Consider the following 14,727-nt stretch of genomic DNA (forward strand, 5'->3'; position numbering starts at 1 on the left):
ATTATCTCTCAGGAATGTTCAGTATTTCCATTGTAGAATGAACTAAGCAAAACCAGCTACATACTTAGATGTATTTGCCTTCGATAAATACTGCTCGAATATACTAGTAAGTTTAAACACTGACCTAGAGCCTCCAACAGTCATCCTCACAGAAGGACAAAGTGAAAATAAAATGCACTTGGGAATCACATAGTATTTGTTACTAGTTTCTACTCCTTGTTAGACCACAAACTCTGCTGTTACCATCTTTTCTCTCTCTAGGTTTTTCCTCTTTCAAAATGAAATTAATCATACTTCTTATAGTTGTTTCAATTATTAAACAGGAAAAAGTATGAAAATTGATTACTGTGTCTAACACAAAATCAGTGTTCAGCAAATTAGCTTCCTTTTTTTATAACCTTCCTTCCTATTTGTGTGCCAAAGAAAGGATATTTAATAGCAAGTTAATGAACACTTAAAATTATTTTGTGAATCAGGACAAGTGTCAGAGTTGTGGATAAGGCATTGACCTTACAAAAAGATTGACTAAGGGTATTGTTGCTCAGTGTGTCTTAGGGCAGAGTTATGGTAGAGGCATATATGCATATATTTACATTGTGTGCTCCGCTGCTAAGTCTTGTCCGACTCTTTGCGACCCCATGGACTGTCACCCACCAGGCTCAGACTTTGTCCATGGGGTTTCCTAGGCAAGAATACTGGAGTGGGTTGCCATTTTTACATATTTACAGGATGTCTATAATCAAACATATGAGATGGAAAGTATACTTCTAGTAGGAGGGTTGTAACAGGTTGAACCATATGACAATGGTTCATAGGACAGAACAGACACAAACTCTGTGTCTGTTTTTGTACAACGGAGGTGATAGAACATGAATTTCATATATTCAAACTAACAGACTCCTGCTTAGAATATCCAGACATAAAGATAGATATCAAGAAGTAGTCTTCTGTTTATTTTAGGAAGTTTTCTGGCATAAATAGTTCATTTCGATCCATTTAAATGTGGCATTAGCCTTATTTTTTTTTCCCCACTTATGTTCTTTAGCATGAGGCATAAAATTGAAAATCTTAGAATTGCTTTAAGGCATCAGGTATATGTTCTTACAGACTTAAATAGTTATTGTGGCTATTTCATAAACTTACGCTAACAGAACTATATTAGATAGTGGTATCCCTAATTTTCAAACTAAAGAAAAGCCATTATCCTGAAAAAATATACATACTAGCATAGCTAATAAGTGACAGTCCTAGAATTGGAACCCAAGTCTTTCGGATTTCATGTTTTTGTCACCTCCCTTCTATTTCCCTTCCTCTGAAAAACTAAAGTTCTATCAGATTAAAACCTACATTTCTCATAATATTTTTCTCCTTAAGATTGGCTTAGATATGGAAATAACCTGTTTGCTGGCAAATTTTTCTATTACATTTAAAACAGTTTTAAAAAATTAGTTCATGGTTACCCAATAGAAAATGAAATAACATTGTCAGTTTATAAATATAGCAGATGTTTCCCTTCTTACTCACTTCAAGAATGATTTACTTTCTCTCATATAAAGGTCCAGGATGTACTTTTATCAAAGGGAAATCCTTAAGATAGCTGCAAAGAATAGTATGTACTAATATACAGTGTTTAGTTCTTCCACAGAAAAGCAAAGAGGGTGCAAGGAGGGCGGGTTTAGTGATTAAACAGCCAAGTGTTTGGTTCTTTGTGCTTTTACCGCTGTGTTCTATCAGATAGAGGTCATACAGCCTACCGTTTTTTCCTTCTCTTGAAATACGCTTTCTACAGTCTGTAAATATCGAGGAAGAACATCTCAGTAGTAAGTCTAAATAGATGAAAAATTAGTTTAGAATTAATGCAAACCTTATAAAGGCAGCTCACCTCATATCTAGATCAAAAACTTAGCTCTTTTATTGTTGTTCTTTTAAGTGACAAAAGGACTGCATTTGAGCTCTGCTGTCCAGCCTTCACAGTGTTTTGTATTCTGGCCTGACTGTTTCTGTCAGCACTATTTTCCATGATTATTCTGAAGTTTACTCAACCCACTGTTCCTGCATTTGCTTACAGTGTTCCTCGTAGTTACCATGTCTTTCTCTTTCACTGCCTCTTCAAATGTTAATGCCATTCAGGGTTTTGTTTAATTATACTTCTTGCATCATCTTCTCAAGTTTTCTTACCAACACTCATTTCTCTTTTTCTAGAATTCCTACACCATGCAGTCAGGAGAACAATTTAGTACTTAATTAGAAGTCATAAAGTATTTAATTTTTAAGTGTATATAAACTCATCAAATAGGCTGTGTAAAAACCATCTGCTAAAAAAAATTAGCCAGAAGTTACTTGTTAACATTTCCTTTTTGTCAAGTGATAGAAATTTCCAACACACTTCTGCCTTCCCTAGGATTGTTTTTATGGTGACATCACTCCAACATATTGTAGTATAACAGGCTACAACCAGTTTGCAAAATAACAAATGAAACCTTTACAAATTGAGGTAAGAAGGAAAAATAAGTAGCTTAGGGCATTTTAAAAAAATAAATTAACATAAACTAAAAACCATTCTTACTAATTTAACTGGTGTTTATACACTTAGTTGAGCCTCTGCTAGGCCCCCACAGGAACATGTCATGGTAACTGCCAAGAACATAGGCCTTGGTCCCTATACATGGAGACAGATGAGAAGCTGTGTTTTCTCACTGCTGCGTAAGACTTGTTGAGCAGCCTATACTGTCAGTTCAAGCTTTGGTTGAATGACTCTGATCAGAGTTCTTAATAAATGCAGACTATTTGTGGGGTTTTCTTTTTTTCGTATCACTCAAATAAAATTTTATTATAATACATAATGGTCTTCCCAGGTGACGCTAGTGGTATAAAACCCACATGCCAATGCAGGAGACATAAGAGACACAGGTTCGATCCCAGCGTCCAGAAAATCCCCTGGAGGAGGAAATGGCAACCAACTCCAGTGTTCTTATCTGGAGAATCCCACGGACAGACAAGCCTGGCAGTCTACAGTCCATGGAGTCACAAAGAGTCGGATATGACTGAAGCAGCTTAACACACACACACATAATACATAATAGATTATCTCTGTAAATTCTCTTTTGTTCTTGTTAAGTAATATTGCCTACTTAATAATCTGGAGATGTGCAAGGAAGCATTTAAAAATTAATGCAGGATACTGACCAAGGAAACTTTGCCTTCTCCATAGAGAAAGAGGTTTGTTAGGAGGATTTTAATATACTCAGAAACACAAATTACTTAGTAAGAAGTGACATTGATATCTAGATTATATGTGAAGAGTTGTCAACTTACTCTTTTTTTCCTTAAAATCTGTGTGAAAAATATATGTAGTCACCTACCTTTGTTTTTATGCTCAGCTGCTTCAACTGCCTGGACTTCACTAGGTAGTTTCTAAAGAGCCCTGTCGAATCTTGCATTCTAAGTTAAAAAAAAAAATTATTTTGTGTAATTATTTGCCTTTGAAAGTTCAAGTCTTATGGGAGAATTATGTCATATGTTTATAACTTAATAAATTTTCTTAGGCCTTCCCAGGTGGCACAGTGGTAAAGAATCACCCTGTCAGTGCAGGAGACCCAGGAGACATGGGTTTGATCCCTGGGTCAGGAAGATCCCATGGAGGAGGAAGTGGCAACCCACTCCAGTATTCTTGCCTGGAAAATTCCATGGACAGAGGAGCCTGGTGGGCTAGAGTCCCTGGGGCTGAAAAGAGTTGAACAGGACTGAGCTACTATGCACACACACATATACATATTTTGTTAGCATTTTTTAAATCAAGCAAAACATAGTTGTTGAATTGGTCAATTTAAACTTGTATGTCTCTTGACTTTGCAATTATATAATTTTTCCTATAAATAAATTCATACATATATATGTATACACTGTATAAGATTGTTTGCTAGTATTAGCTATAGCAGAAGATTGGAAACAACCTAAATGTCCTCAGTGATGGATAGCATTATAAAATGTGTGTTCATGTATGTAATAGAACACCACTATATATACCCATTAAAAAGAACAAGGCAGATTTATATATTTTAATCTGGAATTATTGCTAAGGCATATTACGTGAAAAATGCACAGAACAGTACAGTATGCAGACATATTACCATTAGCAAAATCTTAATATATTAATAACACATATGCTGAAGTATGCCTTCTCCACAGAGTGAGGAGTTTGACCAGAGATTTTGATTTAGGCAAGAACACAGATTTCTTAGCAAAGTACATTTCTTTATTATTACATACATACACTGATCTGAAAACACGCATATTTTTGTGTGACTAGAAGGATGCCCTAGAAACTAGTGATAGCCCTCAAGTGGAATAGAATGAGAGGTAAGCTTTTCACTTTTTTCCACCCTTTTTTCGGGGTTTGTTTGTTTATTTGTTTGTTTTTTGACTACTTAAAATTTGTACTTTTCATCCATACCCCTTTGGAAATTTTTGTTCCGTTTTTAGTTTAAAAGCAAGATTGGTATGACTTAATAAAAATAGCACCAAGGCTGTGAAAGTGAAACTAGTTTGCCAAAACAAAATTGAATGATATAAAACAGTATATATTTAAACTGTTTTTCCTTTGGGTGGGAAATAATCAGATCAGATCAGATCAGTCGCTCAGTCTAACTCTTTTCGTGGGAAATAATAAGGTCCTTCAAAGTCAAGAAGTCCTTCAAGTAAAATTCGTACCTGCAGAATATGTTTGAGAACTTAAGTCAAACCATAGCTCTAGACTCTCATTGCCCCTAAAAACTCCCCAGTTGGTTTTCACTCTCTCTCTCGCTCCTTTCTTGTTGTCCTTGGGTCTTTCCTACTTCACACTACTGCTGTTTAGTCACTAAGTTATAGTCTGATTGTTGCAACCCCGTGGATTATAGCAAGCCAGGCTCCTCCGTCCATGGAATTTTCCAGGCAAGAATACTGGAGTGGGTTGTCATTTCCTTCTCCCAGGGATCTTCCCAACCCAGGGATTGAACTCTCATCTGCTGCTTGGCAGATTCTTTACTACTGAGCCACCTGGGAAGCCCCTACTACACATTGCCTATTCAGATTGAACCTCTTAGCCTGGGGCAGAAGAGTCCTGCTTTTCCTTTGAGTCTGTTGATTGAGAGTAATCAGCTTTTCTTCTTCATTTGCTTTCTTGTTGATTGAATCATCTTGTTAATTGAATAATTTTTGTTAATTGAAACTCTTTGGAAGTTTCAACAGTTTATGCTAATTTTTTAGATGATTAATAGTCTTTAGTATATTACTTAGCATTAATCAAGAATGCTAGTTATCCACTGAATATGATAGTCATGACAAGTTCTAATAGGAAGTCATAACTAATTGCTTCTTTGGTGTGTAAAATATTGTCTTAAAAACATATAAACTGGAAAATTGGAATATATAATTTTTAAATTTCATTGACAGAGATGAAATGGGACTCATTCCATAAGTTAAACTAAATCATAATTATATCCTATCTTGTCCTCAAAATTATTCAATTATTTAAGAAATTAAAAGGTAGGAAGAGAATCTGTTACTTCTACAGATATATGGTAAGCTTTATTGAGAAGCACCTTTAAGAAGTAGATGTGATAGAAAATGCAAAATATATAATAAGAATATATATTGCCTCATAACACATCTATGTAAATGCTCAAAATATATTTTTCTGCATATTTCCTATACCAGCCTCCAACATCAAATAAGATGTATATCAAATTACAGTTCATTGAGATTTCAGGAAAGTAATGAAGTGAAGTAATGAGATTCTTCCATGATCCTCTGAGTGCTTTCCTAATATATAATTAAGAGGATTGAGGGTGTAACACTTCTGTACTCATTTGTGGTTTTCTGATTTGCAGGTGTAACAAGTAACACTATCCAGCCTACTCCACAGACTATTCCGGCCATTGATCCTGCACTCTTCAGTACAGTTTCCCAGGGTAAGTCAGCTATTTTATGAGGTATAGTGTATCTCCTATTTGGGGTCATTGTTTTGTGCTTTTATCTTGGGATGACTATATTTGAATGTCTGGGTAATTTGAAATACACTTCTTTAAATGTCTTTATTCACCAAATTCTCCAATAAACCAAGATTATTTCTTAGATCAAAAATATTTAAATCCAGAGGCATTCCCCACCGCCTTTTTTTTTTTAAACAATTCCTTTTTTTATGTACTGCTGGATATAGTGGTACAAACATGTAACCAAAGCTATTGTGGAAGCTTCTGCTAGTTTAGTTCAAGATTACCTCGTGATTTGATTACAATCTTCTTTACCTGCACTGAGTTAGTAGATTATCTAAGAAGAGAGAAACTAACTATAGTTGAAGATAGAAGTCTCTGAGGATTGTTATTTTGACTGATTGGTTCATAGGCTAAGTGATGAGTTTATTAATTCCAATCTTTCTAGCTTTTCTGGAAAGAAACAAAACAACTCGGGTGTTCTCTTTGTTTAATTTAGTCTTTTTCAGAATTTTCTTCATATGTCTGATGAGATTAGTCCTTTTATATGTAAGATGAAGACCTTGATTGGTTACTTTCAGTAGCTGTCATTGAATTTCCCCTGATGTTATGTCTGCAGGTCTGTTTTCCCACTTCATTTTTCTGTTCTCGCTTGTGAAAACAGGCTATTCAGCTTCCTCCTGCATCTCAGCCATGGATGAAAAGATTTTTTTCTTGGAGGGGAATGGCAAGGGGTGTACCGCACATACCTTGTCAGTCCTAGCTCCATCTAGGAGGTCAATTCCATGATTTTAGAGAGACATTCTCTATGTTTTTAACCTAGAGTGTCATGTGAGAGATGGGAATGCAGTAGGGCTAAGGTTGCGCACGTATGCAGAGGCTGATAGAGTGAGGAAGGTGAGACTGATGGAGTAAAGACCCCTAACCCCACTCCTCATATAGCTAGACCATCTCTGAAGTTTCTCTAGGTAAGCTCCACATAAAGGCCTCCTATAAACATATTTTGAGTTGGAATGTTTTTCCACTCTTATCTAACAGCATGTGTGTTAGCCACTCAGTTGTGTGTGACTGTTTGCAACTCCATGGACTGTAGCCCACCAGTCTCCTCTGTCCATGGAATTCTCCAGGCGAGGGTACTGAAATGGGTTGTCATTCCCTTCTCCAGGTGATCTTCCTGACATAAGGATCAAACCCAAGTCTTCTGCATTACAGGCAGATTCTTTACTGTCTGAACCATCAGGGAAGGCCATTTAACGGCATACCTCCATTTAATTTCTAGTTTTCTAGAAATTTCTTTAAATCTCGTCAGTTACCTGTTCCAGTTTTTACACTCTTTGACTTCACTGCTTTTCCTTCCATTTTAGGATTTATTTCCTTTTGTTTTACCTTATCATTTTAATATGGTTTCAGAAGAAAAAATTACATATGCTAAGTCTGCCATCTTACCCAACCAAACTGTCAGGTATGAATGCAGAATAAATATTGTTAAATATGTAAGGATTCTGAAGTTTCACCTACCACATACCATTTCTAAAGAAGTTACCAGAGGATATACTCCATCAAGAGAAGAGTGATAACCAAGAAAAGAAATATGAGATAGAAGAAATGGTGGAATTAATCTTACGTCACCTAACAGGAAAAATTCCATTCACAGCTTTTCCATAGGCTTGAAAAGCAGTTGCTCTAAAATTAGAAAACCAAATCCCCCCCTCTTTTAAGAAAACTGAAGTGGATTCCATGCAATATATACAATAAAAAGCTATAGAATGTGAAAGAAATGGATAAGAAGCCATAGAATTTGTCTGCCAAGAAGAACGAAAATATCCAAGAAAACATTTTAAATTGTACAAGAAATTTCAAGTAAGAAGCAAACTGAAATATGCCATGATTTTGAACAATAATAGAATTATGAAATATAAGAAAAGGGATTTTGTTTGACTTGGACACAAAGAACATTCTCCTTGAAATGGCATAGGCTTATCACAAACAGTATTTTATTCAAGACAGAATATGAATCAACACTGACAAGTTGAAGGTAAAGAGAGGTATTTCAAGAGGTTGAAAGGTGGAATAAAAGAAGGCTCTGTTTAGGGGGAGTGTCCAAAAGTAAAATGTTGAAATTTTTTCTAGAGTTGATGAAATGAGAAGACAGAAGTAAGCAACTAAGCAATTTGAAAAAAAAATAATAAATTTAGGAGGAGACAGGGTAAGAAAGAAGGAAAGAGTGTAAGTGGCTAAATCCTTTACCTTTTATAGCAGAGAGGAGGCCTTACAAATAGCTGAGAAAAGAAGAGATGCAAAAGGCAAAGGAGAAAAGGAAAGATACACATCTGAATCCAGAGTTCCAAAGAATAACAAGGAGAGATAAGAAAACCTTCCTAAGTGATCAATGAAAAGAAAACAAAAGAATGGGAAAGACTAGAGATCTCTTCAAGAAAAAGTAAAGATACCAGGGGAACATTTCATGCAAAGATGGGCACAATAAAGGACAGAAACGATGTGGCCCTAACAGAAGCAGAAGATAGTAAGACGTGGCAAGAATACATGAAAAGAACTACGCAAAAAAAGATCTTCATGACCAAGATAACCACAGTGGTATCATCACTCACTAGAGCTAGACATCCTGGAATGTGAAGTCAAGTGGGCCTGAGCAAGCATCACTATGAACAAAGCTAGTGGAGATGATGGAATTCCAGCTGAGCTATTTCAAATCTTAAAGGATGATGCTGTGAAAGTGCTGCACTCAATATGCCAGCAAATTTGGAAAACTCACCAGTGGCCACAGGACTGGAAAAGGTCAGTTTTCATTCCAATCCCAAAGAAAGGCAATGCCAAAGAATGCTCAAACTGCCACACAATTGCACTCATGTCACACGCTAGCAAGGTAATGCTCTAAATTCTCCAAGCTAGGTTTCAACAGTTCATGAACCAAGAACTTCCAGATGTTCAAGCTGGATTTAGAAAAGGCAGAGGAACCAGAAATCAAATTGCCAACATCCACTAGATCATAGAAGAAGCAAGAGAATTCCAGAAAAACATCTACTTCTGCTTCGTTGACTACCAAAGCCTTTGACTGTTTGGATCACAACAAACTGGAAAATTCTTTAAGAGATGGGAATAGCAGACCACCTTTCCTGCCTCCTGAGAAGTCTGTATGCAGATCAAGAAGCAATAGGAAAAACTGGACACAGAACAACAAACTGGTTCCAAATTGGGAAAGGAATACATCAAGGCTGTATGTTGTCACTCTGTTTATATAACTTATATGCAGAGTATATCATAGGATGTGCCAGGGTGGATGAAGCTCAGGCTGGAATCAAGATTGCCTACAGAAATATCAATAACCTCAGATATGCAGATGACACCAACCTTATGGCAGAATGCAAAGAGGAACTAAAGAGCTCTTGATGAAAGTGAAAGAGGAGAGTGAAAAAACTGGCTCAGTACTCAACATTCAAAAAACTAAGATCATGACATCTGGTCCCATCACTTCATTGCAATAGATAGGGAAACAATGGAAGCAGTGAGAGACTTTATTTTCTTAGGCTCCAAAAAATCACTGCAGATGGTGACTGCAGCCATGAAATTAAAAGACACTTGCCCCTTGGAAGAAAAGCTGTGACCAACCTAGACAGCTTATTAAAAAGTAGAGACATTACTTTGCCAACAAAGGTCCAAAGAATTGGTGCTTTTGAACTATGGTTTTGGAGAAGACTTGAGAGTCCCTTGGACTGCAAGGAGATCAAACCAGTCAATCCTAAAGGAAGTCAGTCCTGAATATTCATTGGAAGGACTGATGCTGAAGTTCCAATACTTTGGCCACCTAATGCAAAGAACTGACTCATTGGAAAAGACCCTGATGCTGGGCAAGATAGAAGGCTGGAGGAGAAAGGAAGGACAGAGGATGAGATGGTTGGATGGCATCACCGACTCAGTGGACATGAGTTTGAGTCAACTCCAGGAGTTGGTGATGTACAAGGAAGCCTGGTGTGCTGCAGTCCATGTGCTTACAAAGAGTCAAACACGACTGAGTGACTGAACTGAAGTGAAAAACTTATAAATCAAGAAACAATGGTATAAGATTATCATTTGGAGTTAGGGAAATAACCTAGAGAAAACAAAATCATTATTTGGTTTAAAGAGAAATCCCTGTATCCCCAATTGATAAAACTATGCCTTTCCAAGGTTGACTTATCTGATCTTGACAGAGGACTGTTGTTCACTCATTAAGTCATGTTTGACTGTTTTCAGCCCCGTGGACTGCAGCACGCCAGGTTTCCCGGTCCTTCACTGTCTCCCAGAGTTTGCTCAAAATCATGTCTATTCATCAGTGATGATATCTAACCATCTCTTCCTCTGCCAACCCCTTCTCCTTTGCCTTCAATCTTTCCCAGCATCAAGGTCCTTTCCAGTGAGTCAGCTCTTCTCATCCAGTGGCCAAAAGATTGGAGCATCACCTATAGCGTCAGTCCTTCCAGTGAATATTCAGAGTTGATTTCCTTTAGAATTGATTGGTTTGATCTCCTTGCAGTCCAAGGGACACTCAAGAGTCTTCTCCAGCACCACAGTTTGAAAGCATCAATTCTTCAGCACTCAACCTTTATGGACCAACTCTCACATCCATACATAACTACTGGAAAAACCATAGTTTTGACTATATGGACCTTTGTTCACAAACTGATGGCTCTGCTTTTTTTTTTTTGGTCTGCTTTTTTAATACACTGTCTAGGTTGATCATAGCTTTCCTTCCAAGGAGCAAGCATTTTTTAGTTTTATGGCTGCAGTCCCTATCCACAGTGATTTTGAGGTACAGATGCAAGAGTTAGATTATAAAAGAGGCTAATCTCCAAAGAATTAACACTTTCCAATTGTTGTGCTGGAGAAGACTCCTGAGAGTCCACTGGACTGCAAGGAGATCTAACCAGTCAGTCCTAAAGGAAATCAATCCTGAATATTCATTGGAAGGACTGAAGCTGAAGCTCCAGTATTTTGGTCACCTGATGCGAAGAGCTGACTCATTGAAAAAGACCCTAATGCTGGGAAAGATTGAGGGCAGGAAGAGAAGCAGGTGACAGAGATGAGATGGACGGCATCATTGACTCAATGGACATGAGTTTGAGCAAACTCCCGAAGGTATTGAAGGACAGGAAGCCTGGCATGTTGCAGTTCATGGAGTTGCAAAGAGTCAGACACGACTTAGCGACTGAGCAACAACAACAATCTGTGATTCACAACAGTGAGGACCAACTATGATTGTAATCTTTAATACTCAACAAGTATTTGGAGGCTTTGTATATGTAGCACACTGGTCTAATTACTGTATGTAGATATATAAGTACATTATTTTAAAATCTTAAATTTAATGTTTAATTCTATGTGAACTTAATATTTTTTTAAGTGGGAAATAAAGTAAATATGGCTTTTTTATAGTCATTCATTGAAGTTATTCAACACTTACAAGTGCCTGAAAACTGGGTTAGAAACTTTAGGATACATTACTTCAGCATTCTTTTTTGAAAATTTTAGAAAATATTAATTTGGATAAGAATTTAGTATCAGAGTACCTAGAATTGCTACATACTTTGAAGTAGGACTTCAAATGCCAAAGTTTTCATTTTATGCTTTATTTTCTGGCAAAATTAAAAGCAACTAAAAGAAAAGCAATTATATTTATATATGTTCATTTAGAAAGGGAATCAAAATATATTATCTTTTCTTTATTCTGTACCCCCAACCTTCTGATCAGTTCTTAAGAGTCCTCATAAAAATTTCTAAAGAGAATGCTATTTATTTCCAAAGATAAGACACAAAGTCAGTTTTTAATTTCACTTTTAGAAATATATATTCAAATCTAAATCTTAGATTAAATATTTTCAGTATGATTTTTTTTTCACCCAAATTGTTTGGCTGGGTCTATCCATGTTAAACATATGTGTAGATAGAAAGCCTGATGAGAATCAGTTTTAAACAAAGAACTAATAAGGATTGTTGAAGTTTGATTGTGTAGTTTAATGGTATGTTTTAGTTAATCCTTAACCCTTTACATGCTTTAAAAAATTTAGATAATGTATGTAATATTTGCATAAAGTTTGTTGCTTAATTTTTTATTCATATGTATATTCTAGTTCAAATGAGGTTTGAATGTCTTAGACTGTGTGTATTGTTCCAGAAAAAGAGAGTCTCAGCAATTCTGACGTAAATACCAAAGCTGCTTTCCTTGTTTTTAAAAGCATAAAGAAAATTTATTCAGATACAACTAAGGGTTGGGGAAAGACCTTCATATTTTTATATAAACTTAAACATTTTCTGTAATCTTGAGTATAAGCATTTACCTAACCTAAATAACACTTTTTATATTCTTTACAAATATTTTCATTACTCTGTTTTTCTCTTAGGAGATATCCGACTAACACCAGAGGACTTTGCTAGGGCTCAGAAATACTGCAAGTATGCTGGCAGTGCTTTGCAGTATGAAGATGTCAGCACTGCAGTGCAGAATCTGCAGAAGGCCCTCAAGTTACTGACTACAGGCAGAGAATGAAGCCTTTGTACAACATCCATGCATTTTTGGCTTAAAGAACTAACAGTCCACTACTCTATCTTCAGCCTATCAGGAGCACAGTTTTAAGGAAGACTTCAGTTCCATTGACTTTAACAATGAAATCTGTGTCTGTGTATCAGATTCCTATTGAAGTATTCATCAGCAGCCTCAACCAGTTTTCATTGTCCATTTAGTGGATCCAATAGTCTCTGAGTGTATAGCTCTCTAATGTGAGCAAGGTCCTATAAATGCCCACTGAACCCTGCTTGTTCAAAACATGAAAACACTTCTATAAAATGTATTGGGAATTAGCTTTGTATCTTAATCTAAATAAATGAAGGAATCTTATAATCTATAATTTGAACAAACCGACCATAATCACTTTGCTATAAAATTCTGAACTTAACTTTTAATAAAGACTGCCAGAATATTCTAGATTAGAGATCATGTTTCTGTTTTCCTCAGGATTAATTAAACATATGGATGTTCTAAACTGTTAGATGAATCTGAAAGAGATTATATTCAAATTTCAATTTATACTCAAATGGAGCTATGCTAAAAAGTAAAATGTTCATGAAAGGAAAAAATAATGAAGTAAAGAGGTAGCATCAGTTCTAGATGTAAGAATAATGTTGGTTGCTTAACTGTTTTCCCTTACCCATTGACATTTAAGGTGAATTGGTATTTGCTTCCTAGGCAGTTTGACTGCATGTATTAGAGAATGAAAACAAGATGTTTGTAGTAATGCCTGGAAACTTGGTGCTTTTGAGTTAAGGTTCTCTGCTGCTATGGAATGGATTCCATAGAGTGTATAGCTATGAATGATGCAGATTATAAGAACATGATTCTCAATTGTTGAGTTTATAAGTTTTTTGTGGGGAATTATGAACTTACTGTGTCACCTGCATTTGTGCTGTGTAAAAAATAAATACAAGGTTTCTTTTAACTAGTTTGGCTTATTGCAGAGCCAGGTATCATTTTTGCATGCTGAAATTGTCACATTTTAAAAGTCAGACCATTTTTAAAATGAGAGAAATTTGGCAGATTTACCTGAAATTTATCTGATATATTTCATTCATTGCACTAATATTTGAAATCTTTTAACATAGGGGTCAGCAAACTGTGGTCTGTGGGCTGGCCACTTGTATAAATAAAGTTTTATTGAAACTGAATTATATCTATTTATGTTTTGTGCTTGGTTTCTTTCCATGACTGCAGAATTATACAGCCTGCCAGTCTAAAATACATACTACTTGCTCCTTTATGGAAAAGTTTGCTGACCCCTGTTCTAACAATCTATTTGGAAGAAAATGAATCATTAACTCATAATGTCTTTCTGTTTTTCTTTGCATAAGTATAGTGCTATTGTATAGAGTTTGATAGAATGAATATGCAGAATAAACAGTTTTAAATTATTATAAAAACAAGCCCCCAAAAACAAGCCTCCTGAAAACTGTTTTCATATCTTTCACAGCTAAATTCTTATAACATTTGTAGAGTTCAACATTTGCATCTGCAATTCCAGGGTTCTGATATAGATCTTTGGAACTTTATTGAAATAGAAAAATAACTTGGATGATCTTTTATGTTGTAAAAGGTAAATGTAAAATACAGCTCAGCAAATTTTAGTTCCGATCCTAACATGTCTGGCCACTGGGAAGAAAACTGTCACCTCCCATTTCACACACTCCCTGTTGCTCCCAGTTGGGAGAGCACATGGAGAGGAGAAGATGTATGAAAACCACAGAGAAGTGGGCTTTGTCATAGCAACTCCTGTCTGTAAAATGGAGGTGATACCACTAGCCACCTTAGAGTTCAATATGAAAAGTGAAATACTACACATGAAATACTCAGCAAATAGTAGCATTCCATAAATGTTTATTGTTACTAACATTAATGTTGCAATGATAATGTAAATTGATAATTAATTTCCTGAATATCAGGAAATCCCAGTTGTCTCTGCAGCCCATTACTTTAAAATCCTTTCTTGCAGGAAGAGATTGATCTATAAAGGTTTTTTAACTTTGTGATTCTGCATATAAAACCTGACAGGAGAAAGAAATTTTCTGACATATCACTAGGGTTAAGTAGTTTTCATTTGGTCAATCAGCATGTATTTATTGAGCAGCTACTATGTGCCTGGTATTCTTTGCGTGAGGAAACAGCAGAAAACAAGAAAAAGAAAAAAAAAATCCCTGCCTCAAAGTTGTATTC

At 35.9% G+C, this 14,727-nt stretch overlaps 1 protein-coding gene across 2 annotated transcripts in view; it reads left to right on the top strand.

Moving 5' to 3' along the window:
• Window positions 1–13,459, top strand: part of VTA1 (vesicle trafficking 1) — a 70,501-nt gene extending 57,042 nt beyond the window's left edge. For both annotated transcript variants that reach the window (XM_061428147.1, XM_061428146.1), the window contains exons 7-8: window positions 5,871–5,951; window positions 12,368–13,459. In XM_061428147.1, the coding sequence (XP_061284131.1) occupies window positions 5,871–5,951; window positions 12,368–12,513 (227 nt within the window). In that variant the 3' untranslated portion in view covers window positions 12,514–13,459. The remainder of the gene's footprint in view (window positions 1–5,870; window positions 5,952–12,367) is intronic.
• The last annotated feature ends 1,268 nt before the right edge of the window (window positions 13,460–14,727 follow it).

This window comes from Bos javanicus, chromosome 9 (assembly GCF_032452875.1).
Source record: "Bos javanicus breed banteng chromosome 9, ARS-OSU_banteng_1.0, whole genome shotgun sequence".
Taxonomy (NCBI): domain Eukaryota; kingdom Metazoa; phylum Chordata; class Mammalia; order Artiodactyla; family Bovidae; genus Bos; species Bos javanicus.